Below are 25,222 nucleotides of genomic sequence, written 5' to 3'. Positions count from 1 at the left end.
TGACCCGCCCAACCGGGCGGGTGGATGTTTATTTTATATTTTTAGTTTTTTTTGTTTATATTAAATGATGTATTTGTAATATTTAAGTATAACTTTAGACTGAAAATTAATCTTTGCAATTATAATAAAATAAAAAGTTTAATAATTATACTGATATAAATTTTAAATTTCTTAATTAAAATAATATGGAGGTGGGTCATGATTTTTTCCAATTCCAAAATTGTAGCATCCCTTAAAAACAAATTATAGATACATAATATATATAAACATATTTGCAATTATAATTCTATTAAAATATTATTTTAAAGAAAAATAATCTTGTGCTATTTTTGTTTATTTTAGAGCTTCACCTGTGACTGTATAAATATTTATTTTCGCTTTAAAATTTGAGAAATTGCCAAAAATACCATTTTCATAGTACCACTTTTCATGTTTACACTAACCAATTTTACCACTACTTTTAATGAAGGGTTTAGATTTGAAGGTTTAGGATTTAGGGTTTAGATTTGATGTTTTAGAGTTTAAGGTATATAGTTTAGGGTTTAGAGTTGAGGATTTAGGGTTTAGAGTTGAGGATTTAGGGTTTATAGTTTATACTTTGGGGTTTAGGGTTTAGGATATTGAATTTAGGGTATATAGTTTAGGGTTTAGGGTTTAGAGTTGAAGATTTTGGATTTAGGGTTTAGAATTAGAGGTTTAGGATTTAGAATTTGGGATTAGAATTTTGAAAATCATATAAAAACAAAGATATAAGAGTCTTTACCATTTTAATAAATTAGGTATTTTTGAAAATGTGTCTTTAGTGGTGGTAAAGATGAATAATGGTACCTTGAAAGTGTTATTTTTGAAAATTTCCATTAAAATTTTTCTTTGTACTAATGGTATACTATATATATATATATATATATATATATATATATATATATATTAAATTAAAATATATTACATAATTTTTAATATAACAATTTTATTTATTTCATTAAATAATTATATTTTGTGATTTTATCGTTTTTATATTATAATGTATCATATACTATATTTATAACTAATTGGACTTATATTATGAAAGCATTATACTAATAATATATGAATAAATTATTTTATATTTTATTTATATGTTATATAAATTGATTATGATGTGTGATTTTTATTTTATTATTTATTACTTATAAATATTAAAATATTTAATATGTTAATACAAAATATTATTAAGAAATATATTAACAAAATTATAATACAAACTTTTGTTTATGTTTAATATTTGAAGGCTCATAAGAAGCCCAGTTAAACGCTGCAACTGAAACACATAAAGCACCCTACCCAAACAGAATCAAAACGCAAACGATGAGGAGAACATGATTTGACTAAAAACTTCCAAAAGAATATAACCTTAAACCCAGAAAAAGTTTGATATAATCCCTCAAAACCTTCTTGTCACTTAGCTCCTCCTTTGCCCAAACTTTTTTCTCCCTTTTCACGACCTACATTTTTTTTAATTGGAAAAGTTTGATGGTGAATAATTATTGTTTTGTTATCAAAAAAAAAAAGTTTGATGGTGAAATAAAAATCTCGATTAGAATTAAATTGGAAACTTATTCTTTACTTTTTTGTTTCAATTGTTTTAGGTAATCATCGTTATTTTAGAAAAATATTGATTATTTGGAAAAGACAAACATTATTAACTCATATATTTATTTAATTTTCAGTGGCAGTGAACTGTAAATATTGTGTAAGTTTAAGGGTTAGTTTTAATTTGTACTTCTGTTTTAATAGATTAGATACTCATATTTCCTCTTATCTCTTCTTTCTTATTCTTTTAATGCATTAATTGCACTGTTTTTTTAATGTTGAGCATAATTTAAGTTATTCTAAAAAAAATTGTGCACAAAGTTATTCCAGTTACTAATTCGTTTGTAGAAGGTGTTAAAAAATCAGCTAACGGATTGATGTAATCTAAGGAACATGTTAAATGCTTGTGAACGTTTTAGAATCATTATTCTATCAATATGATAGATCAATATATCAGGGGTTTTTTTTAAAAAATTGTTTAATATAAAAATCAGCTTAAAATTATTATTTAAAGGGCATGAATATTTTAGTTGTGCTTTAGGCGCCGAAGAACTCCGGACCGACACTGGACACGGTGACGGACACAGACATGTTGAGATCTCTTCGTAGTTGCTTTGGACCTAGTTGACCCGGATTAGAGCCTAACAACCATGTAAGAATATTCAAATGGAACTACTATAACAAAACCTGATAGCAAAATTGACTTCAATCGAATTAGTATATGAAAGTATAATGAAATATAAATTACAATTATAAAAGTCAACAAATGTTGTCCATTCTTCTAGGTTTAAAACCATTTGTACTAAATCCTGGGAATCAGTATAAAACGGCACAATATTGATGATGTTTTCTTATAGCATCTCTAATCTTCTTTTTTTTTTGAACACACATAGCATCTCTAATCCATAACACCATTTTGATATGAAAAACACATTGGTTTAATGTAGTTTTAGTATTTTTTATTTTTAATATTAAATATATAATAATAAAATATATTCTGTAATTATATTGCACAAAATATATCATACCAAAATATTTATTTTATAATAAATATATACTATTTTGGCATATATTAATATTAAACTAGTTCAATATAAGTAATAATAGACTCTATCTCAAGATCAACCCGTACAGGCTCCACCTCATCTCCAGCTCCAATAGTGCTAGGTAGGAGTGGATATTTTACCCGATATCTGAATCCATATCTGAATCTGACCAGGAAAATCTAAATCGGAATAGCAAAATACCCGAATTTATATTGATTTAGAAGAGATTGGATATCTGAATCCGATTGGGTAATATCTGAATTCGAATGAATATCTAAGAATAACCGAACATATGTATATTAACCCTTATATTTCTAATTTACATCTCTCATTTTATTTAAAATATTTATATTGATGTTATACATAGTTTAAGATCATAAATATACATATATTTACGAAAAAATGATTTGACACCAGTGTTTTTAAAACCGGACCGGCGAACGAACTGGAAATATTTTGGGTCACGGGTCAATGTGGTTCGACCTGGTTCGATTGGGTTTGATCGGGTTTGATGTAATAAACTGAATTTAATAATGTTTTGTATACAATATGCATATTTTAACAAATAAATTTAGAAAATAGCAACCTGAAATGTAATAAAAGTAATAAAACAATCTAATAGTTCAAATCTAATCAATAGAAAAAATACATTTAAAGTTTATTTTCCAGGTTTTTATCACTATAAATCTTTATCATTTTTTAAAAAAAATATATACACATTATGACGATTGTTGCTTTTCTATGTTTGAATTTGATGGAAGTGAAATTTCTTGATCATTCTCTTCCATTGCTTAGTACACTGCAGAAGTTTTGCAGAGAACATCAAAGACACAAACGTAAATTTTCAATTATTAATTTTACCCAGAAAGACAATACCTTGAGAAGTATAAAATACTTTGTGAAACATCACAGACTTAAAAAGAAAAAAGATGTCAAAGACAGAAATACCTTGAGTTGTAGTTTGGCACAAACCCTATTTTTTATTTTGAAAAAAAAAAAACTAATAATTTTATTAACAAAATTTTTGTTTTCTATATGAATCAGGGTTTAACCGGTTCGTTGGGTCACCGGTTCCCAAGTTTTTAACGGTTCAATATGGGTTTTTAACCGGTTCAACTTTGATTGGGTTTTGGCATTAACCCAACCCGACTTGGTGTCCGGTTCGCGGTTGAACCCGGTCCGACCGCCGATTCGGTCCGGGTTTAAAAACACTGTTTGACACTCATTTAAAATGCATATCAAGTTTTTTGTTTCATGTAGTAACAAAAGTTACATCCAAATTTGAAAAACAATAGCCAAATTAATGATTATTTTATTTTAAAATATTATATCCAAATTCAATAATCATTCGATCTATTAAAAATAGAAAATCAGTTAAATACAAAAAACTTAAAATGAAAAATTATTTTTTTTTCTTTCAAAATCTAAATATCTGAATCCGATCCTAAATAACCGAACCCAAACTAAAAATATCCGAATCCGAACCGAATTATAGAAATACCTGAACGGGTTATATATCCTTATACTGAAATACCCGAAAATTTGAAATATCCGATCCAAACTCGACCGGTATCCAGACGCCTATCCCTAGTGCTAGATAAAAAATGGAGTAATACATAAGAATAAAATTCAACTTCATTTTGCGTTGTACCATTTTAAAATAAACAATTGAGTAATATAAATGGAGCAACTCAAACCGTCATTATATTTTAGAGTTGAAAATAGAATGACATCATAGTATATTTTATTACAAAATGATGTTTAGAATAGAAAATAGATTGGAGTTGGAGATGCTTGACATGTTATCATCTCCATTCTTCCTCCAATTCTAATTGTAAGAATTCAATTAATGCACTCGTTGAAAAGCTAATTAAAATTGATAACACGTTTTCTCACGTAATTAGCTTAATTAATCAATGCATTGTAACGCTGCTCAAAAAAAAAAAAAAAAAAAAAAAAAAAAAAAAAACGCTGCTCAACCCATAACCCATCCAATACTGTATATTGGCATTGACCACATGCATGTACATCGTCTTATACATTCCGTCCATCCCCATTACCTTCATTCCAACTCTATGAAGCGATTAGTTTTATAAGTATCAACGAGATTTCTAGAAAGTCTAACTAAAACCTTCAAACCATTTATATTTATTTAATTCCTTAAATAAAACAAATGATTAAAGTATATAGGCCGTGCCGAATGTAGAAATATTATAATCCATAAAACAAAACAAATACAGTATTCAAATGAAAACAAAAATTGTTATAAAGGCTTATTGGCGAGATAACCATTTCTGAGAACGAAATCAAGTAACTAGCTATGATGTTGACATAATTCATTCGATGACATTTTGGCTTTCTTCCACCCGGTTCTGCCCCTTAATACAAAAGCTAGTCGGTACCAAATCCATAAATTAATGACTAGGTTTGTGTAACATAGAAACTAATTAACTAATTTAATGAGCGCATGTCACAACGCATCACTACATATGATATAAGTGTATGCATCGACATGAATGGATAACAGATGGGAGTATATGAAAAAATATGGTAACATAACTGTGCATTTACGATCCACTCTGTGTACTTATATTTATATTCCATATTGATAGTCTGGGTTTCCATGAAACATACAACACATAGAATAGTTTCGTAATGTGGTACACAAATGCATACCAAATATTCTAGAAATAAACTCGTGCATACCTAAACCTCCGTTGGGACCTATACGTACAAAACCAACCACAACAGCTAAATAATATACCCAAACATCTACTTAGTACCTCTAAATCCTAGTAAGGAAACTATAAACTCAAATACAATCTATAAATTATTTTCCGATATTAAATCCTAATATAAACCTTAAATCCAAATAGAATTAAATGTTTATGATTGCATAGAAAAAGTTAATGCTTACCCTCATTATCCTCTTCACCTTCTAAATACTAAACCTTAAACTCTAATCACTAAAACTTAATCCAAATATAAACTCTAAACCCAAAATATAAGTCATAAACCCAAATAGAATATAACAAAATAAATAATATGTAATATGTTATATTCTATATCACCAAAATAAATAAAAACTTGATATGAAAGTTCATGTGTGTTCTATTCCATATCACCAAAAATAGTATATAACACCAACCCCATACAATCCCTCAATAATTAACCATATAACAATCCCTAAACCCAAACAACAATTTAGATGTTGTGAACGAAATTTGTGTGATGTTTACACTTATGTGGATCTGGTTAACAATATGATAAAATTGAGTTTTAAATTCTTAGTTTTGATCAATATGCATAAACTAAGATTCATAGAAATGATACAACAACAAAACATAACTTATGCTTATGCACTGTACAATCATATTTCTATTATATTTTCTGCAAATAGAATAGAATAGAATACAACAAATAGTAAATATAATATATTCCATTTCACATGAATTTCCATTTTACGTACACACGATCTATTCCACTTATATACATATTGCATCATTACATATAAATGAGAATATATTTAACAGATGACTTAAATCTAGTTTCGGACAATCTAATTGGCAGCCTAAATCTTCTATTTGTAACCTGAGAAACAAAATCAAAAGATAAAAGTGTTAGGATCCATATAACAAAGTAAATGTAAAATAAATTATACAGTATAACAATCATTTGGAATGGAAACCATGTAAGATGTAACGATATGCATAGCTTACGATCTTAAACCACACATGGAATATACAAAACCATATCAATTAATCACGAAGTCCTACACGGAAATATGACACTTAATCCAATGTCAACCCCAATCTTGCAATGACGAACTCAATATTCCAGAAAATAACCCCTCTCCAATCGTCACTAAACCCTACACGGAAATATAAACCCTAATACAAGTATAAAAATATGTAAATATTAAATACAAGTATGAATTCATAAGCTAAAAGAAGTGATATTAAACGTTCAAATTTATTTCATTCCACGTCAAATAGAATATAAACGTCTATTTTATTCTATTCCAAGTCAAATGGAATATACCTAATGAAGATCATGTCATATCCAGACGGTGAAACCCGTATGTAACGTAAATGCTATTCCATATCGAATCAATATTACTATACCATTTACTATGCATATCAGATAAAAATACAAATAAAATTTAAGAAAGACTACAAACAACCATAAAAACACAACCGAGTATAAATCAGATCCGACATTCACCGTCGACGATGTTGTAGATTTAACATTTATAGTACCCTAGTTCCGAGTATAGCCAAAGTAGAAAAGAAAATAACAGCAGATGAAGACAATCGGTCGGAAAACACGAGAACTTACCGTAGTTGAACAAATCCAACAAGAATCGAGTGTGGGAAGTGAAATAGACACAACGTGTTGATAGGCGTCGTTGCAACTTTATTATCGGTGAGGGGCGTCTGATTTCCGAAGCGGAGTATATCAGGCGATTACAAATCACGAAGGAAAAATCAAAATCTGAGATAATCAGGAGGACTGACGATGTTTCTTCACTCGATACCGGAGACCTTTCAACTTTGACGAAGTTACCAAGAGAAATAAAAGAAAAATGTGAATGGAGGTAAGCAACAGATAATAATAAAACTTTAATTATTTCTTGGTTGCAGGTTTCACCGGTTGACAGAAGGAACAAAACAATATTAATATAGAAAAGTAACACCGTATATAGAACTGTTAGAGAAATTGGCTAGTATGTGAATTATACATTTTTGTCTCGTTATACAGCTCAATTTCCCTTGCTATAAATACGTAACAAGTAGTCTTCTTTTGGAAGAACAAATAAGAAAATTAAAAGAAAAAACCAAAAATACAGCTCACAATTCACAAAAGCGCAGAGAGAGAGAGAGAGAGAGAGAGAGAGAGAGAGAGAGAGAGAGAGAGAGAGAGAGAGAGAGAGAGAGAGAGCGGCTTCGCAATGAACTGGGATGATAAAAAGGAGAAGGCAGCAGCAGCCATGTTAACAGCAGAAGAAGCACCCAGGCCAAACGCTGACATGGAAACGCATTTTGCAAACGGCGGTAGAAAACGGAGAAAGCGCAACCATAAAATCTGTATCGGCGTCACTCTCCTAATCCTTCTCCTCATCTTTATAGTTCTCCTCCTCTTAGGCCTTACTCTCTTCAGACCCAAAAACCCAACAGCCACCGTGGACTCCGTCGTCGTCGACCAGCTTCGAACTTCCGTCGACGTCCTCAACCTCAAGGCCAACTTAAACCTAACGCTCCAGGCTCATCTCGCCTTGAAAAACCCAAACCGGGTCGGATTCAGCTTCGGTTCCACGTCGGCGTTGCTTAACTACAAAGGCCAGTTGGTCGGCGAAGCGCCGCTCCCGGCGAACAGAGTCGGGCCGCAGAAAACGCTGCATATGAACATAAAACTTACTCTAATGGCGGATAGACTACTCTCCGAGTCGCAGGTTTTCAGTGACGTCATGTCTAGTTCCATCCCGGTCAACGCTTTTGTCAAGGTCGCCGGGAAAGTAAGCGTCTTCAACATGTTCAAGATTAAAGTGAAGTCGTCTGCTTCCTGCGATGTGACCATCTCTGTTTCCAGTCGTAACATTACGAGTCAACAATGTAAGTATTCAACTAAGCTCTAGTCTGTCTCCTCCTTAATCTATAGATCTTTTTTTTTAATCTATAGATCTTGTTTACTTGTCTTCTTGTTCTTGAAATCTCTTATCTCTTGTGTATGTATTATTTGCTAAAATCAAAAGGGCATTTCCTTTTTTTTTTCTCTTTTTTTTCTCCATTTTCATATAATTCAATCCATGTTCAGATAATCATATCATAAATTATGCAGCGCAGAAGCAGTACGTAACACGTTGTGTGTCAACGTAACATATTGTTTTCAACCTTTTTTCATGTGAGAAAAAGTCAAAGGAAAGCAAATCAGATTCTAATTACTGTCAAGTAGTTGGCTGTTCAAATTGCATTGAAAGCAAGTCTTCTTTACTTAAGTTAAATCTATAATCCATGTTTCTGTAACTGGCTCCAATCTTTGCAACATATTAGATAGACAATAACTCATCCATATTGCCATGACCAAGCTTAAGCTTTTAGACCCAAGCGGTGCCTTTGCTGCTTTGTTTCTTGTATCATCACCGTTCCTCATCCTTATCATTATCTTTATTGTCAAGAAGACATTGACGGTTTACAAAACCAAAAAAAAAAAAAAAAAATTCCTATAATTCGGATCCAATCTGCAACAGTACAAAACGACGCATATATTAAGCGTTGATGTTCAGTTCAGTTTCACACTTGAGTCGGCCATGTTCTTGTGAAGAATCGCGAACGTGTGACTTTTAAACATGAGACAAGAAGACATTAGTTATAAATTATAATATATCCTGGGACATAATGTTGATCTTCCTTCGGGTACAATCTCAGCCAATGGTTCATCTGTTCTCCCCTGTCGTCTTACTCTCCCGACCGATAGGTTTGTTGCTGTAAGCTTATGTTGGAGACAAAGCAAAGATCCGAGGAAAGCTCTAAGGAATCCTTAAGAAACACTTGGTAGCTATATCAGATTGTAAGCTCACCCCCGACTTTCCTTCCATGAAAGTGCAGAATCAAGAATGTGCTGAGAATTGAACAACACAGTACTCTTCATTGTTGTCCCTTTGCTTTCCTACTCTCTATCCTTCGTTCCAACTCCACTTGAATCTTTACTGGAAGTTTAAAACTTCTGAAGCATGTAGTGCTAGCTAGACTTAGCACTGATTTTGCATTACAAAGACGAACAGAACAAATCCAAAACCTAATGACATAAAAGAGTTCTAGACCATCTGGTATCAACTTTTAACCAGAAAACTCAAAGGAACCATCACCAACATGTAACCAAAGTCCGTCAATTACAAAACCAAACGTCAAGCAATTACGCAATAAAAAGGGACAACAAAACATTTAAACAAGCTCAATATACGCCATAGGAGCATTATCCCCACGCCTTGGAAGAGTCCTAATGATCCTCGTGTACCCACCATTCCTCTCCCCGTACCTATCGGGAACCTCAGCGAACAGCGCGTGAACGATCTGCTTCTCGTAGATGTACCCCAGAGCTTGCCTCCGCTTGTGCAGAGACCCATCTTTAGCGAGCGTAATCATCTTATCAACAAACTTCCTCATCGCACTTGCTCTAGCTCTTGTCGTCTTGATCCTCCCGTGCTTCAACAGCTGCGTTGTGAGCCCACGGAGAAGAGCCTTCCTCTGGTCAGGTGGTCTGTTCAGCTTCGGGACTCTCCTCCCGTGTCTCATGGCGTACACGCGACCACCACCGTCGATTATCTTGAACCCGTCCTCGAAACTTTTCCAACCTGCGTTTTAGAAAAAAAGCGTTTCGGAGATTCAAACGGTTGAAGCGGTTTATTAGAGTTATAGATATATGTATACCGGTTTAGTAACTCGGTACAAGTTGGTTTAGTTTCCAACTCTATAACTCTAATACGGTTTGTTGACAGGAGAGGGGAAGTTGTTACCTGGGAGTCCGGTTGAGATGAGAGGATTGACCGGAGAGAGACCGGAGAAAGATGGGAGAGATGTAGGAGTTGAGATGGGGAGGCGGAGAGTGACGGGACGGCGAGGGGACGAGGAAGGTAGACGGCAAGTTACGGCTGAGGGAAGAGATGATCTGAGAGAAGACATGCTCCAAACTCTACTCACGGAGTCAGTTGGTGTGGCCGTTGCCATTGGAATCGCCATTACAGCTGCTCTGTGAATTCTCTCTCTCTCTGCAATAAACTGAAAGGATAAGGGGATAGATAGAGGAAGAGGACTGCGTTTATCAGAAACCTCTGAGTGGGCCTTAATTGGCCCAAATATCGATTACTTTTTGGGTTATGTAATGTATCCCATACGTATATTGACATTGTGTTTGGCCCATACTTGTGTATATATTCGTAGATCTTTAGTAAGGATTTGGCCATAAGTTCAAATTCTGGAAACACACATTTAACCGTTTTTTTTTTTGTATAGGACTATGGTAAACCTCCTGCTCTACGTTGGTATATTACTTTTGAGAAGTCAGCTAACTTTTATTCAAGGTTTATCAACATGAAGAAATTGTGATCTTATCATGATTTTATGTGATCCCATACAAATATCCACAATTAAAACTTAGAAAGTTCAAACCACATAAATTTATCTATCCTTTTATATTAATTAAGAAACATTTTAACATTTGAGATAGCCACGTGTGTTCATCACTATGACAATTTTCGAATACTTAGAAAAATAAGTTGGTTCATCTCAACACATATTATACTTTTTATTAAACTAATTATCAAATTAATTAGTATTGCACGAAAAAATATTATTCATTCTTTTCTCAAATAAAACTTAGAGAATTATCTAATATGATTAACATATTTATGATAATTAATGATTGTGGATAATAAAGATTTGATAACAATTTTTGTATTTTCTATCAAGAAATCAAACAATGAAAATTTCTTTTAGTTTTTTCTTCTAATATGTTATATTTTGAAATTGAAAAAAACACTATAAATTACTAAAATTGTTAAAACCTCACAATGGAAATTTTAGATTTTTGTTATATCTTTTTATATCAAGATACAAATGATCATAAAGCCATATGAATATAAAGTCTCATTTAATAGATATTAAGATAATATATATATCTTAGTATCGTTTAAATTAAATTATGTACCATATAAAAATACATAGATATGTTAATTTCAAACTTTGCACTGAAAAAATATTGAGACCTTAATTATTTTAATTTTGAAATTTGCATTGAATTTTCAAAAACGATACTGGAGAGAATAAGAAAAAGCCAAGTACACTCTTTGCAATGCAAAAATATGACTGATATCAAAATTTTAACATACGATACTGCATATGCTCCTTCAATATAGGCCTATGGGAGAGAATAACAAAAATCTAAGAACACTCTTTGCAATGCAAAAATATGTATGTTATCAAATTTATGGCTACATAAAACGCTGAATTCCCTATCAAGATTGTATGCGATGCTAAACCGATCACCAAAAAATCACTGTCTTCGTCATCATCAACAAGATGGTGTGACTCATTATTCTTTATACTCACCCATACCATTTTTTAAGTCTTCTTAACACGTTCAAGAAACACATAAGGAACACTTTTTACGGTGGACTCATCAGCAACCACAAGAAACACTAGCATAAACACACAATCAAAGGCATCATCAAATACGAAGTAAGAAAGAACAAATCTTCAACTAACTAACAAGCACCAAATACCAAACAAAAGGCTAAGAAAACTGACCAAAACTATTGTCTACAAGGAAATTGAAGGTGTGACCATCGCATGAGTAGTAAGTATACTTGCTGGAATTAGTGGGAAGCTTCTGCAGACATTGAACAGCAATGGTGCTGAATTTTCCAGAATAAGGAGTATGCTCCGCTAGTACGAGGGTTCCTATGGCAACAAAGTTGTATATCAAACCCTTCTGACTCATTTCTGAAGCTCTCTATAGAAGAAGCCAAACAATCTATGATGAATGCAATACCAATAGATAAGTTAACATATGTAGAACCACAATCCAGTAAATATGGAGAAAAATAACAAATAACTGAGCAGGTCAATTTCATATCACTACATAAATGCAAAAAACCCTAAAACAAACATCCAGATGATGACCAGTAAATAGCTAGGACACAACTAAATAAAACATCCGTGTTAGCTTCAAATTTTAGCTACTTAAATAGATTATACATTTCTAAAACAATCCAAACATATATGTGTGGGTCCTGGTTACTGATCATATAGATAATCGAAGGATACCACATAAGTTAGCGAGCAGAACCATAAAACCATGATCGATTGCTCTAACTATAAACAACGAAGTAATTCAAAGATCGGCGCTAATTTAATTCTAGGAGGAACAAATCGATAAAAGGATAAGACGAAATTGAGCGAGACTCCAAACACTTAGCAGAACAAAAAGAAATGAGAGAGAGAGAGAGAGAGAGAGAGAGAGAGAGAGAGAGAGAGAGAGAGAGAGAGAGGAACATACAAAGCCGTAGCTTTTGGAACGGCCAGTGATCAGCAGTGACGGCCCTGATAGGAAGCGGAGGAAGCATCAGCTTCCGGCCGTCAAATATTTATCAATAATTTTGGCCGTACAATTTGCAAGAGTACACTCTAGGTCTGTTGCAAACAGCTCTTCCCACGTCACATTAAACATCATCGACCCAAATCGACAACCCAACACTTTTTGGTAGTTTTTAATATATTTTTAATGATTAAAGTTTTAATCGTATTTATTACAATTATATATATATATTGGTCTAATATATTCTTTCAAAATTTTTAGGTTTCTAACGAACAATTGCCTGGGACGGAACGTTCCAGACATCATCAAGACAAGTTTCCGGGAAGCGCATCCGAACTGGTCTCTTACACCGGACCACGTTCGGATGACTTGGTACAAGGGCTTTGCGGTAATTAAGTTTTAATTATATTTATTTATTTTGAATTTTTTTAATTATTTCTTATTTTAATGATTTTTTGTAGCAAAAAATGGAATTGGTCTATTGGTTTTAACAAGAAAGTGAAGTCAATGATCTACGATAAGGTGAAGGCTCGCCTGAAGAATAATGTTGTCGATTGAAAGGAGAATTGGAGGGTTTTAGGGGATGTAACAAAACCCATCTTCATATGCGATGACATTTGGACTGGCTTGAAGGCTCATTGGAATTTACCTAAGTCAGTTTGAAGATCCCTCAGTTGCTCCACGTCCCGGTTGACGTGTGATGCTGAGGGCAATTTGCTGATATCCCATACTTCCGAACAGTCTCCTCACACCGAGAAGGCCCTACAAATGGTAAGTCTTCGATCATTCTTAATATTTTAAAAATATTAATTAATTATTTATTGAATGCATGAGTTTGATTAATTTAAAATTCTTTGTAGACCGCTCAAGAAGGAGCACCACAATCTCTTTCCAGACTTTACAAGACATACACATAAGCATTCGGATGAGACGTTTGTGCATCCTCAAGTAGAAAGGATCTACAAGGATGTGGAGGCTCGGATTCAGGATGTCCAGACTCAATTGTCGCAACAAATCTGGAAGGCGAACCGGTCCAATTTCCACCGTAGAACAAGAAAAAATTTTGAGCAGGAAAAAATATTCAGTCTTTTAACCATTTCATTAATTGAAGGTTGTCCTGACGAAAAAGGGACGGATTGTCGGAGTCAGAACACTGAACGGTGTCCTGAGGGTGTGAGAGCTGAATATGCTGCAAGAATGCATGAAGATTCTCAGCTCCGGACAGATTTGACGGCTGTCAGCCAAGTTATATCGAAGCTCCGAACAGATAACCAGGCCAGCATGACTCACATTAGGGCCATGACGGGGATGTTCAATGTTATTGCAGAGATAAACCCGGCCCTTGCGCAGATGTGACAGACTGTACGTCCGACCATTAATCCCAACCCCACTCTGGAAGAGCAGGCAGATATAGAGCAGCATGCTGAGCAGCATAGTTCTCATCAACCTTAATAATTAGTTTTTTTTTGGTTTTGTATTTTGAATATTATTATTATATTTTTGATATTATGTTTTGGATATATTAGATTTTTTTTTTAAAAAATTTCCAAATTCAAAAATTTTATAAATTTTTAATTTTATAAATTTTAATTTTAAATTTTAAATATTTTTTCTTAAATAAAAAAATAGGACCTAAATTGGTCGCAAAGCTTATGACCAATTAACATCGATAAGTTTTCGTAAAAGTTACGACCACTTTACGTCAAAGGTAATTCGTCGTATCATTTGCGAAATTTTTTAATATTAATGTCTATTATTTACGACGACATTTTACGACCAATATACGACTAAAATAAATGAGGTAAGGTTACATCCTTTTTATGACATTGTTTTACGATCAACTAACGACAAATTCTATTAGTTGTAAATGTACGACGATTTGTCAACTACGACGAACTATTAACAATGAATTTCGTTTCGTTATTAGTTGGTTGTAATACACATAATAAGATGAACTAGCGACTAGTATTGTAGTCGTGAAGCTCATGTTTTCTTTTAGTGATTCCAAACCATTTTATGTGCAACCTGCGGTCTTTGAAGCCTAGTTGACATACCCTACAGGCTACATGTGATATATATAATCAAGTATCCACATAATTCATGTACAAGTGTACTTCTTGTGCTCTAAGAATATGACAATTGTCTCAACCATTTCGATCATAGGAATTCTTGGCATTTTGTTTCCCCTGGTCGTTTGGATGATTCTTGATATTTCAGTAGAATCTCTATTCTTTTACAAAGGCCCATGCAATTTCCGAAGCAATTAAAATTGTGGGTTTCTTAACAAATAAACAAACGCATGAGCAAAGAAGAAAACAAAATTTTCATTTATTTTTAGTTTTTAATAAAGCTAATAAAGTATTTTAATCAATTTTTTTTGGCCAACCCAGGTTAGTTCACTAAACTAAATGACCACACGAAAGTTAATCAGCTACAAAAATATAACCGATGTTCTATAAAATTATCTAAGTGATTCTTCAGAAAAAAATAGCCGTTAGTAGTCCATACACTACAAAAAAAGTCTACATTGATAGCACATTACTATAGCACGATTTACTGAACTGCTATCGTAGATGAGTTTAAAATTTTGATACTATATAATAGCATTAGATAAACACTATGGTAAATTTTCACTAAGCAAAAGCAAAAATTGAGTTTTGGAGCCATACTTTTTATTAAGAGGGAACTAAAATTTCATTTGGAGCCAACACTTAGAAAAAAATTAGACAAATTATTTTCACAATTCGGGTGTAAGCATCAATGGGTGAGTCACCATCTCTCCCATCCGCCTTCGCTCGTCACCGCCTCCACCACCATCTATTCTCAGATCCATCTTCGCCGGTCTCCGCCGGAGTCACGACCACTACGTCACGTTCGTCCTCTTTCGATCTCTCTTTCACCTTCTTCTAGACTTCAAATCACTTTCTTTGTATTGTATATCGAGACTCATGGGATTGCTCAGTTCTTCGTGAGTAGTTAGCCGACGAAGACTCACTCTCCACCAATTCGTCTCTCGTCAATCGCAGCGAAGAAGAAGAAAGTACCCTAAATCAAACTTAGGAGCTCCATGAATGGCGTTGATACTGGCTCGCAGGTCACTGAATACTCTCTGTGCTTGCCATCTCGCATGAATCTCGTTTGCTCTTGTGATTTTGTTTTGGGAATCAAGGAAAGTTCTTTTCACTGTCACTTCGAGATTGCAGGGATCTCAAAATCTGCTAAGACGTGCGCAGCTCAAGCTCAAAATCTTCGAAGATGAATATGTGATCAAAGCGTTTTACGAAGCAGAGAAAGCTCATCGAGGACAGGTATAGTGAAGAAGAAGAACGAAAGCTCACAAAAAAAGAAATGTATTGTTACATTTGTTTCAGGGGTTGATATAATAGTATAAAGTTGGGTTCCTTATGACTTATGGTATTGGTGTATTTGTTGCAGGAGATCATGTAATCAAGGCGTTTTATGATTCAAGGTGGAGATGATTCGGAGAATGATGGGCCTGGTGGGGGTGAATCTGTTTGTGGCTGGGATTAGAGAAAGCTTTCCTGATCTTTGATGATACAAAGAATACAGCTACCGTAAGATACCTCAGACTTAGACTGATGCTTTCAATAAGTAGAATCTCTTGCACATGATCTGATCAAGCAGTTATGTTTACATCTTGCTTTGATCTATATCCCTATGTGATATGAAGTAACTAGTTTGTGTACTTCTTGTAAGGCTGCGGTGGAAGTGGACAGGCTTGACCAGCACAGTCAGATTAAGGAAATAACTTTCAAGAAACAAACTGAGCTAGAGGATATACGCTCCCGCACACGTCGAAATAAACCTTTAATCAGCTCGTGAGAGGATCATGTTGATGGTTCCTGTAGTCAATGAATCTGATTTGTCTCGGAAGAAATCTGATTCTTGGCTTATTTTTTTTATCAAATTTCTGTATCAAACTGCAGTTGTTGTTATGTTGCTCTGTTCGAAAAACTACAATGCAAAAATGCCATAATTTTTTTACAATAATGACTATTGTATCTATTAGTTTTTTACAGATACATAAAAAGAGTTTAAAGTTTATATGATAAAGGGTTTAAAACCCTAATGTCACACTATAACCTCAAAACTTAACCCCAAACCCTATTCACTAAATCTTATTCCCCAAACTCCAAATATACTTCAAACTTAAAAAAAAAATTAAGATCTAAATACTCCAAACACTATTCCAAACTCTAAATACTCTACTTCAAACCCTAAAGCTAGACCACAATTTATATCGCTAACTTTAAATAATTATAAATTCCAAAACATAAGTTTCATTGTAGTTTACATGTTTAGTATACTTTTAAAATTTTGTGGTTTATAATTTAGTTAAAGATTTAGAGGTTTATAATAAGATGACTATTAAAAATTATAAACTTAAAATTTGAAAAATATACTAGACATATAAACTACAATGAAATTATAACTAAATCTATATGAAAATTAATTTATAAAAAAAACAGAGTATCCCAAAGAAGAAAGAAATAAAGAAGGAAAAACTGTGACCAATAGGAGAAGCTAATTCATGGTGGTGAGGATAACTAAAGTACTGATCTTCACCGTTGATAGACCTTAATCTAATGGATATAATTTATTCACTTATTTTTTATATCTCTTTCTTCTCCTTATCCCGACTTTTGCAATCTTCTTTTTTCATGGATCTCAAACTAAACTTCTTCCTCTCAGAGCATCATTATTGGTGGGCAGAGCCCTTAACTTTTTTTTTTTTTTGGTCATCAAACACTTAAAGGCACATAAGGGCTCTGCCCACCAATAATGATGGCCTCACGACCTTCTCACAACCGTCAGACGTCACACGTCACCACCACAACCATCGTTCGTCACAACCATCACCGTCCGACACCACCATCACAATGGTTCGACCTCTATCTCTCTCTCTGCCTCTCTCTCTGTTATGAACTCGTTTTGTTTGTCTCAGGGTTGGAGGAAGCAAGGCGTGCGGCGGAGACCAAGCGAAGTGGTGGAACAGAGAAAATATATAGAGCTCGGAGATGCAGAGAAAGAAGAAGACGCGACGGTCGGTCTCTAGCTCGTTCACGTCCTCACCAGCAGCAGCACCACTACCACCACCGACGGTGGTAGAAGAAGAGGAAGCTACGGGACAGTGGTTGAAGTCTTGAAGACCTTAACGGGACAGTGGTTGAAGTCTTGAAGACCTTGACGATGGAAGAAGAAGAGGAAGCTACGGCGGCTGGAGTTTTTTCTTAGGTTTACAGTATTTTTTTTTAGGTTTGGTTTAATGTGTTTTAGTTAGTGTATGGTTTAATTTGTTCTGGTTTAGTTAATTTTTTTAATTTTGGTTTAGTTTTGTAAAACTAATTTTATTGTAAACTGATTTTAATTAATAAATAAATTTTTATTTTAATTATATTTAATTTTTGATTTAATTTTTCATTATTTAATTTGTAATTAATTAATTATAATTAAATAATCAAATTAATTTTTAATTATTTTATTTCTAATTATAGCATTATAAATATATCATAGCACGAATAAGATGATATAGTTAAGTTAATAATATCATTCATTTATTGCTATCGTATCGTCACATTTTGTAGCGTCAAAATAATGTTATCGTAGATAGGGTATCTATGATGGCTGCCGATTACATAGCAGATCATAAAACGCTATAAAAGGCCTATTATAGCGTTTATCGTGAGCTAAGAATGTTAATATTTCTTGTAGTGATAGACAGTAGTAATTATCTAGTAAAAGTTAAATTATACGGTTTTTAAATGAGTGAATATGTGTAATTTTAGAAAAGTCTAAATTTTATAAAACATGCGTTAGACTATTAAACGACAAGCTTAATTAGTTTGTATATTTTATAAGCTTTAGTATACTTACACTTATAAATACTAATTTTTGAAATATATGGCATGTCAAATAATCATATAGAGCTTTCTTTAAATTGAATGATTTGAAAACTATCTTCACTCATAGATCTAAAATTCAACTTTTGCTATTTAAAACTGAATGAAATTACATTTATTAAACTTTTTAAACTTTAACTTTTGCTATTTGAAAACCATTGTATTAATATCATATTTACTAGTTCATGTAGTATATATTAATTTGTTGTGTTATAAAACAATATATTAATTAAATTTACAAATAGTTGAGTTAAATATTTTAGACGAAAAAAAAAAATATTTTAGACTGGAGGCATTAGACAAAGTAAATTTACATTTGCTCTATTTAAATTTTTGGATTTCCACACATTTTGAAACAATGGACACATCCAATTTGATTTTTTCAACTACTTAAGATACTAAACAATATATATGTTTTACAATTTTCGAATATTAAATGAATCTCTATAGATGAAAATGGTAAGAACAAATTTTATAACTTAAATATGCAAATTATATTTTTGAAGCACGTGATTTTTAACTCTAAATGACAAAAATATTCAACTTTCATATAAATAAATAAAATTCTGTTTAATTCTTACAAATTTTCTTTTCTGAAACAAAATAAAAGATCTATCTCTCTTAGATTCTTCAAATTCAAAAATAGAATCTCAACAAAACCAAAGTAAGATATTTTGCAATTCCAAATTCTTTCCCCATATTTAAATATATATATCCAATAATTGCCAAACATAAAACGTACAAATATTTAATGTATGAAACAAAAAAACGTACAAAAATCAAAAATACAAAATAAGGACAGGGTGGAGAATGCAGCTATTGGTAGCATGGCTGCAACAGAAGGCCAAGTGTTCGGTCTTACAACTATCTGTGTGTTTGAACTATTTGTTAATTAACACTAAAAGCCCTTTTAACTCTTTGAGGGTTTTATTATTTAAACTTCCCCTTTCTCCTCTCCTCTTTTTTGTAAACCACTTCCCCCTTCAAACTCTTACTCTTCAAACAATAGCTTTCTTCTCAGAATTTAATGAAGAGACCCTTAACCTCTTGTACAACTTCTTCTACATCATCTTCTACTTCTTCGTCTTGTATCCTTCTAAAAGAACCAGAGAGTCCAAGGCCTAAACGAGCCAAAAGGGCTAAGAAATCATCTCCATCTTCTGATGTAAAACCACAGAATCCGACCAGTCCTGCCTCTGCCAGACGCAGCTCTATTTACAGAGGAGTCACTAGGTTTGTTTGAAAAGAAAATGATTTGGATTTGGTAATTTTTTTTTTCTAAACTGCATTTGGATTGCATGTTTTTTATACAGGCATAGATGGACTGGGAGATTTGAGGCTCATCTATGGGACAAAAGCTCTTGGAATTCGATTCAGAACAAGAAAGGCAAACAAGGTTCTTGATTTTACAGAAAAGAAAACCATCTTGATTTTGTAATAAATATCTGATCTTTCTGTCAGCTGATTGATTTGAGTTTTGTTCTGTTTGTTTGATCTCAACAAACCTCATCACTCTTGGACTCATCAGTTTATCTGGGTAAATTTCTAGTACTTTATTTTTTTAAAATAAAAGAGAGTGGATTTGGTCAAGAGGATGAACGAATGAATCTCAACTGCTCTGACGCGTGATTGCAGGAGCATATGACAGCGAGGAAGCAGCTGCACATACGTACGATCTAGCTGCTCTCAAGTACTGGGGTCCCGACACCATCTTGAATTTTCCAGTAAGAAAATAATTAGATTAATTGATGCATGTTTGCTTTTTTCGTTTAATCGATTTTGGTGTTAATAAAAGAAATGATGGAACAGGTTGAAACGTACAAGAAGGAGTTGGATGAAATGCAGAGAAGCACAAAGGAAGAGTATTTGGCTTCTCTCCGCCGCCAGAGCAGTGGTTTCTCCAGAGGCGTCTCTAAATATCGCGGCGTCGCCAGGTTCTCTTTTTTTTTTCTACTCCATTTTTAATTATTATTTTTAATTATATTTGGGAAATTTATAACTAATGATAAATTAGTTTTTTCCATTATTTTACTAGGAAATATGATTCTTATGATTTTCTGGGATTGATTTTTTTTTTGAAAAGCTGAACTTTATTTTCCTGAAGATTTGCTTTTAGAATACTAGTACTATTATTTATCTCTTTTTCTTTCTAAATCATAATTAACTTTTGCTTGATTACTTTCTATGCAATAACCAGATGTTTAGGGTTAAAAAATTATAAATAATTTTTTTTACACAAATGCTTGTTTATGTATTCAACATTTAATACGAAAATTCTGAAAACAATAAACTTATATAAAATGTAAATGATGGATAAACAGACATCACCATAACGGAAGATGGGAGGCTAGGATTGGAAGAGTGTTTGGTAACAAGTACTTGTACCTCGGCACCTATAGTACGTACATTACCTCCTTTACGCTCTTTTTTTTTCTTCTATAAAATATTTACTCTTGATTAATAAGAAATTTGTTTTAAAAAACGGGGATATAACGGATCTTTTTTTAGAAAAAAAATAGTTTGGTCTTGATTCAACAATAGATTGTGATAATGTTTGAACTAGTTTTTTATTAAAGAAATCTCTTTATATGATGGTGATTTAAGCAAATAACCATTTGTTTAGTTTAGTCAATTAGATTTAACATGATGGTGAGGCAGTGGTGAGCATTGAATTATACACACACTCACGTGAGACGAGAGTTTTGACATCATGTCTCCTCACTTCACACTCTAGTTGATTTTTATCTTTAATCAAATCAGCTTTTTCATTTTTTCCCCTTAATTATCTGATCCCTGCATAATTACCTTTTAAAATTCTGCATTTTTTATGGATCCAATACTCTGAATACAAAATTTGACAACTCTGCAGCAAGGAATATTAACAACTCTTCAGTCTTCACTGAAAAGTAATACTTCCGCTTTTTAATTGTTTTAATCGTGTCCTTATTTTTAAGGATCTTTTTTTTAACACCATTTTTAAGGGATCTAAAGTTCTTCAAACTAATCTCAACTAAGATATAATTTAAGATTTTCATTTTTTGAGTAATTTGGATTCTATTTTTTAAAAAGCAGTATTCTTCTACAAAGGACACATATTATTCTTATTTATTTAAATAATAAAAAGAAAAGGAGAGGGGAGCCAGGAGCATAATTACAAAAATGAAATCAGTAATGCATAGAATAAATGTAATGTTACAAGTGTAAAGACGCAGTCACGTGCTAACACCTCACTCCATAAAAGGGACAAAATAGTTCAGAGGTTAGGACTAACCCCGAGGTCGATCTGGTCTACTTTTTCTTTTTGTTTGGTGGTTCATTAACATGGTTTAGTAAGAGCTGAGACTGCTCTGAGTAGGAGTCACGAGCCCTCACGTGCGTTTTTGATCTCTCTCTTTCTACCATATCTTTCATCTTGTCCTCAGAACAAAATCTGGCCTTTTTTTTGTTTTTGATTATTATGGAGTTCCACTAAACTTGGTATTTATAGTGATAGTTATTGGAGCTTAGAGTTGAAACTATGGTAGGTGTTTTTATTTATTAAATAATTAGTAATCTTACGTTCGTGTATTATTAATAATACAATTAATTAGCAAGAAATGTGGACTCGTTTAGTGTTTAGAGCGGCGGAGAAATGGTTTCGTACACGCCTATGCATCACACAAATAGTCTATAACCCTAGTTGTCCCCACAAACACGTCACTCAATTCTCTAGATTTTTGTTTTGTCTTTATTAGGGTATCATTACAAGAAACAGACAAAAAGAAAATAAAAAGAACATTTCTTTAACACATGTCGGGGCTTTATCTGGTTAGTAGTTAGCAAGCATGTGCAATAAAAAGTTGCGAAACTGTCCCTATCATCTTTAGTAGTATGGTCTAAGTAACATGTTGCGTCTACGTGCTGATAAACTTTGATATTAATGGTTGCAGATACGCAGGAGGAAGCTGCAGAAGCGTATGACATGGCTGCTATTGAATATAGAGGTGCCAACGCGGTTACCAATTTCGACATTAGTAATTACATTGATAGGCTAAAGAAGAAAGGCGTTTTCCCGTTCCGTGTTGATCAAGCTAACCATCAAGAGGCTGTTCTTGCTGAAGCCAAGGAAGAAGTGAAAGAGCACGTGGAAGAAGTGAAAGAGCACGTGGAAGAAGAATATCAAGAAGCCAAAGAAGAGAAAACAGAGCAGCATCAAGAAGTGGCGGTTGTCACTTGCGGCTTGGATTCTTCAGACATTATGGAGATGGAACGTTCTTCAGACAGCAATGAGTTGGCTTGGAACTTCTGTATGATGGATTCAGGGTTTGCTCCGTTCTTGACAGATCAAAACCTCTCGAATGAGAATCCTATAGAGTATCCTGAGCTTTTCAACGAGATGGGTTTTGAAGATAACATAGACTTCATGTTCGAGGAAGCCAAGAACGAATGCTTGAGCTTGGAGAATCTGGATTGTTGTGACGTCGTTGTGGTGGGAAGAGATAGCCCAACTTCTTTGTCGTCTTCTCCGTTGTCTTGCTTTTCTACTGACTCTGCTTCATCAACAACAATAACAACAACAACCTCTGTTTCTTGTAACTATTCCGCCTGAGGGAGATAGCTTTGCATTATAGGTTGAGTTTTCTATTTCTTTTGCTTCTTGATCTTGTCCTTGTTGAGTTCCGCTATGTACTTTTTTTTTTCGTCTCAGGGCTTACTCGTTGGTCTGAACACTGTTTGGCCTCTTGTTCCCCTCTTCTTTTCTTATCTTTTTCTTTTTTTTTTAAGTTTACATCAAAAATTTAAAACAAAATGAACCCATACAACGAAACAGAGGTGAAAGTGTTCACAGATTGCATAGACAAACTAAAATGGTATTGTTAAGGCCTTGAATGTTTTATAGTGTTTGCTCATTTAAAGTAAACAAATCATAGACTTGGGATAAGCCACAATCGAGACGATAATTCAAAATCATGAAAAGCTACAGATTGAGGCTGTGTCTCCACAAAATGTGTTTTCTCTTTTGAATTCATATAACATTATGAACCAAAAGCTAGCCAATCCTCCAGCTAGATGTGAAAATACGAACCAAAATAGTTGATTTTGTGTTAAAAAATGAGCACAATCGACTATTCCCCACCAGCTATTGCATTGTGCACATAAGACTGCAAGAACACCTTCAATGAGCATTTCTCAAAGAGGTTCTATTCAATAAAATAAGTAAAATTTGAAGACGAAAAAAAGAGAATGTAGAAATTTTGAATGGGTTTCTTATTGGAGAGAATTTTTTTTTTTGTTTGAGAAACCTAAAAACACTTGTCATATTATAACTTATAAGAGATAATTGCATTAGTACTTTTTCTTTAAAATTTAAACAAACAATTGAAGTTTTATACTGTATTATGTTATATACGATGAGATATTCTCGAGAATATCTAATCACTAAGAGCAATTCCAATGGAAGGTTCTTACTCTTGGATTCTAAACACACACACATATATATATATATATAATGGGTTCTAAGTTTACGGGAAATCCAACCCGAAGTACTTAATTTTAGATATTTTGGGTTGAATTTTTTAAAACATTTAGAATCCAACAATTACATATACATATATAATATATACACATAAGAGTAAGAACTTTTCAGTGGTGGTGTTCTAAGAGCATTTTCAGTGGAAGTTTTTTCAATGAATTTCTAAAAATACATACATATACGTGTATATGTATTATTTAGTTATGTGAATCTAAAATTTACGGAAAATCTAACCGAAAATATTTTTGTTTGGATGTTTTGTTTGAGTTTTCCGTGAAATTTAAATATTTATAACTTAATAATAATATTTATATACATACATATATATGCATTTGTATGCATTTTTAGAAATTCATTGAGAAAAGCGATGGTGTGTATTGAATCTATTGATACATGCTCTCATAAAAATGTAAGAAAAGAAGAAAGATAAAGTAGAACACAAGAGAAAAGATAAGAAAATGCTCTGGTATGAAAGCTGCTTAGGCCATCTCCAACAATAACAACAAAACATTAAATTTAATGTAATTTTATCTCTAACAAAACACCAAAATTTGACACCATCCCACTAAATTTGGTGTAATGTTTACATCAAATTTGGTGTAACACTATTCACCACACCAAATCTTTAAAATATATTTTATTATATTTCATTTAAGAATGTATAGTTTAACTATATTATTAATACTTATTTCATATTTATAACTAAACATAAATATACTGCATTATTATTTTTAAATGATTTTACATAACTATTTTAATTTATTAAATTAGTAAATGAATATTATCATTTAAGTCATATTGTAAAAAAATAAACTATCATAAATATATTATTTTGTTATGTACTTTTGATATTTAATAGTTTGCAATTTTAAATATAACTAATATTTTTTATAAATAAATACATAAAGAATAATATTGATAAACCAAAAAATATAAATGTAAATAAATTTTATAAATCATTTAGCAAAAAATAAAATCTAAATGTCATAAAATAATTATTTATTAATCACAAAAAATAAAAATGCAAACATTTATTAAAATTGAAAACATCAAATAATATATAATATTAGTTTCGGTGTAGA

At 32.6% G+C, this 25,222-nt stretch overlaps 3 protein-coding genes and 2 long non-coding RNA genes across 5 annotated transcripts; 4 read left to right on the top strand and 1 right to left on the bottom strand.

Moving 5' to 3' along the window:
- The first annotated feature begins 7,458 nt into the window (after window positions 1–7,458).
- LOC108816621 (uncharacterized) lies at window positions 7,459–8,436 on the top strand. Its single transcript, XM_018589186.2, has one exon. It carries the CDS (start codon window positions 7,567–7,569, stop codon window positions 8,248–8,250), a length of 684 nt encoding a protein of 227 aa, XP_018444688.1. The 5' UTR covers window positions 7,459–7,566; the 3' UTR covers window positions 8,251–8,436.
- Window positions 8,437–9,464: 1,028 nt separating this feature from the next.
- On the bottom strand, window positions 9,465–10,405 carry LOC108814424 (50S ribosomal protein L17, chloroplastic). Its single transcript, XM_018586993.2, has 2 exons — window positions 10,129–10,405; window positions 9,465–9,966 (listed from the first exon to the last, which is right to left on the bottom strand). The coding sequence occupies exons 1-2, from the start codon at window positions 10,349–10,351 to the stop codon at window positions 9,557–9,559; spliced, it is 633 nt and encodes a 210-aa protein (XP_018442495.1). The 5' UTR covers window positions 10,352–10,405; the 3' UTR covers window positions 9,465–9,556.
- Window positions 10,406–15,306: 4,901 nt separating this feature from the next.
- LOC108814746 (uncharacterized) lies at window positions 15,307–16,772 on the top strand. Its single transcript, XR_001943688.2, has 3 exons — window positions 15,307–16,015; window positions 16,143–16,282; window positions 16,425–16,772. It is a non-coding gene; the product is annotated as an uncharacterized LOC108814746 (long non-coding RNA).
- Window positions 16,773–17,206: 434 nt separating this feature from the next.
- On the top strand, window positions 17,207–18,120 carry LOC130497884 (uncharacterized). Its single transcript, XR_008936918.1, has 2 exons — window positions 17,207–17,611; window positions 17,674–18,120. It is a non-coding gene; the product is annotated as an uncharacterized LOC130497884 (long non-coding RNA).
- A 1,308-nt stretch (window positions 18,121–19,428) lies between these two features.
- On the top strand, window positions 19,429–23,492 carry LOC108815847 (ethylene-responsive transcription factor WRI1-like). Its single transcript, XM_018588365.2, has 7 exons — window positions 19,429–19,861; window positions 19,942–20,024; window positions 20,157–20,165; window positions 20,264–20,352; window positions 20,438–20,562; window positions 20,950–21,026; window positions 22,558–23,492. Exons 1-7 carry the CDS (start codon window positions 19,656–19,658, stop codon window positions 23,214–23,216), a joined length of 1,248 nt encoding a protein of 415 aa, XP_018443867.1. The 5' UTR covers window positions 19,429–19,655; the 3' UTR covers window positions 23,217–23,492.
- The last annotated feature ends 1,730 nt before the right edge of the window (window positions 23,493–25,222 follow it).

The sequence above is a fragment of the Raphanus sativus genome, chromosome 7 (assembly GCF_000801105.2).
Source record: "Raphanus sativus cultivar WK10039 chromosome 7, ASM80110v3, whole genome shotgun sequence".
NCBI classification, from domain to species: domain Eukaryota; kingdom Viridiplantae; phylum Streptophyta; class Magnoliopsida; order Brassicales; family Brassicaceae; genus Raphanus; species Raphanus sativus.
The sequence above is the reverse complement of the archived record's forward strand: the minus strand, read 5'-3'. Positions and strand labels throughout refer to the sequence as shown.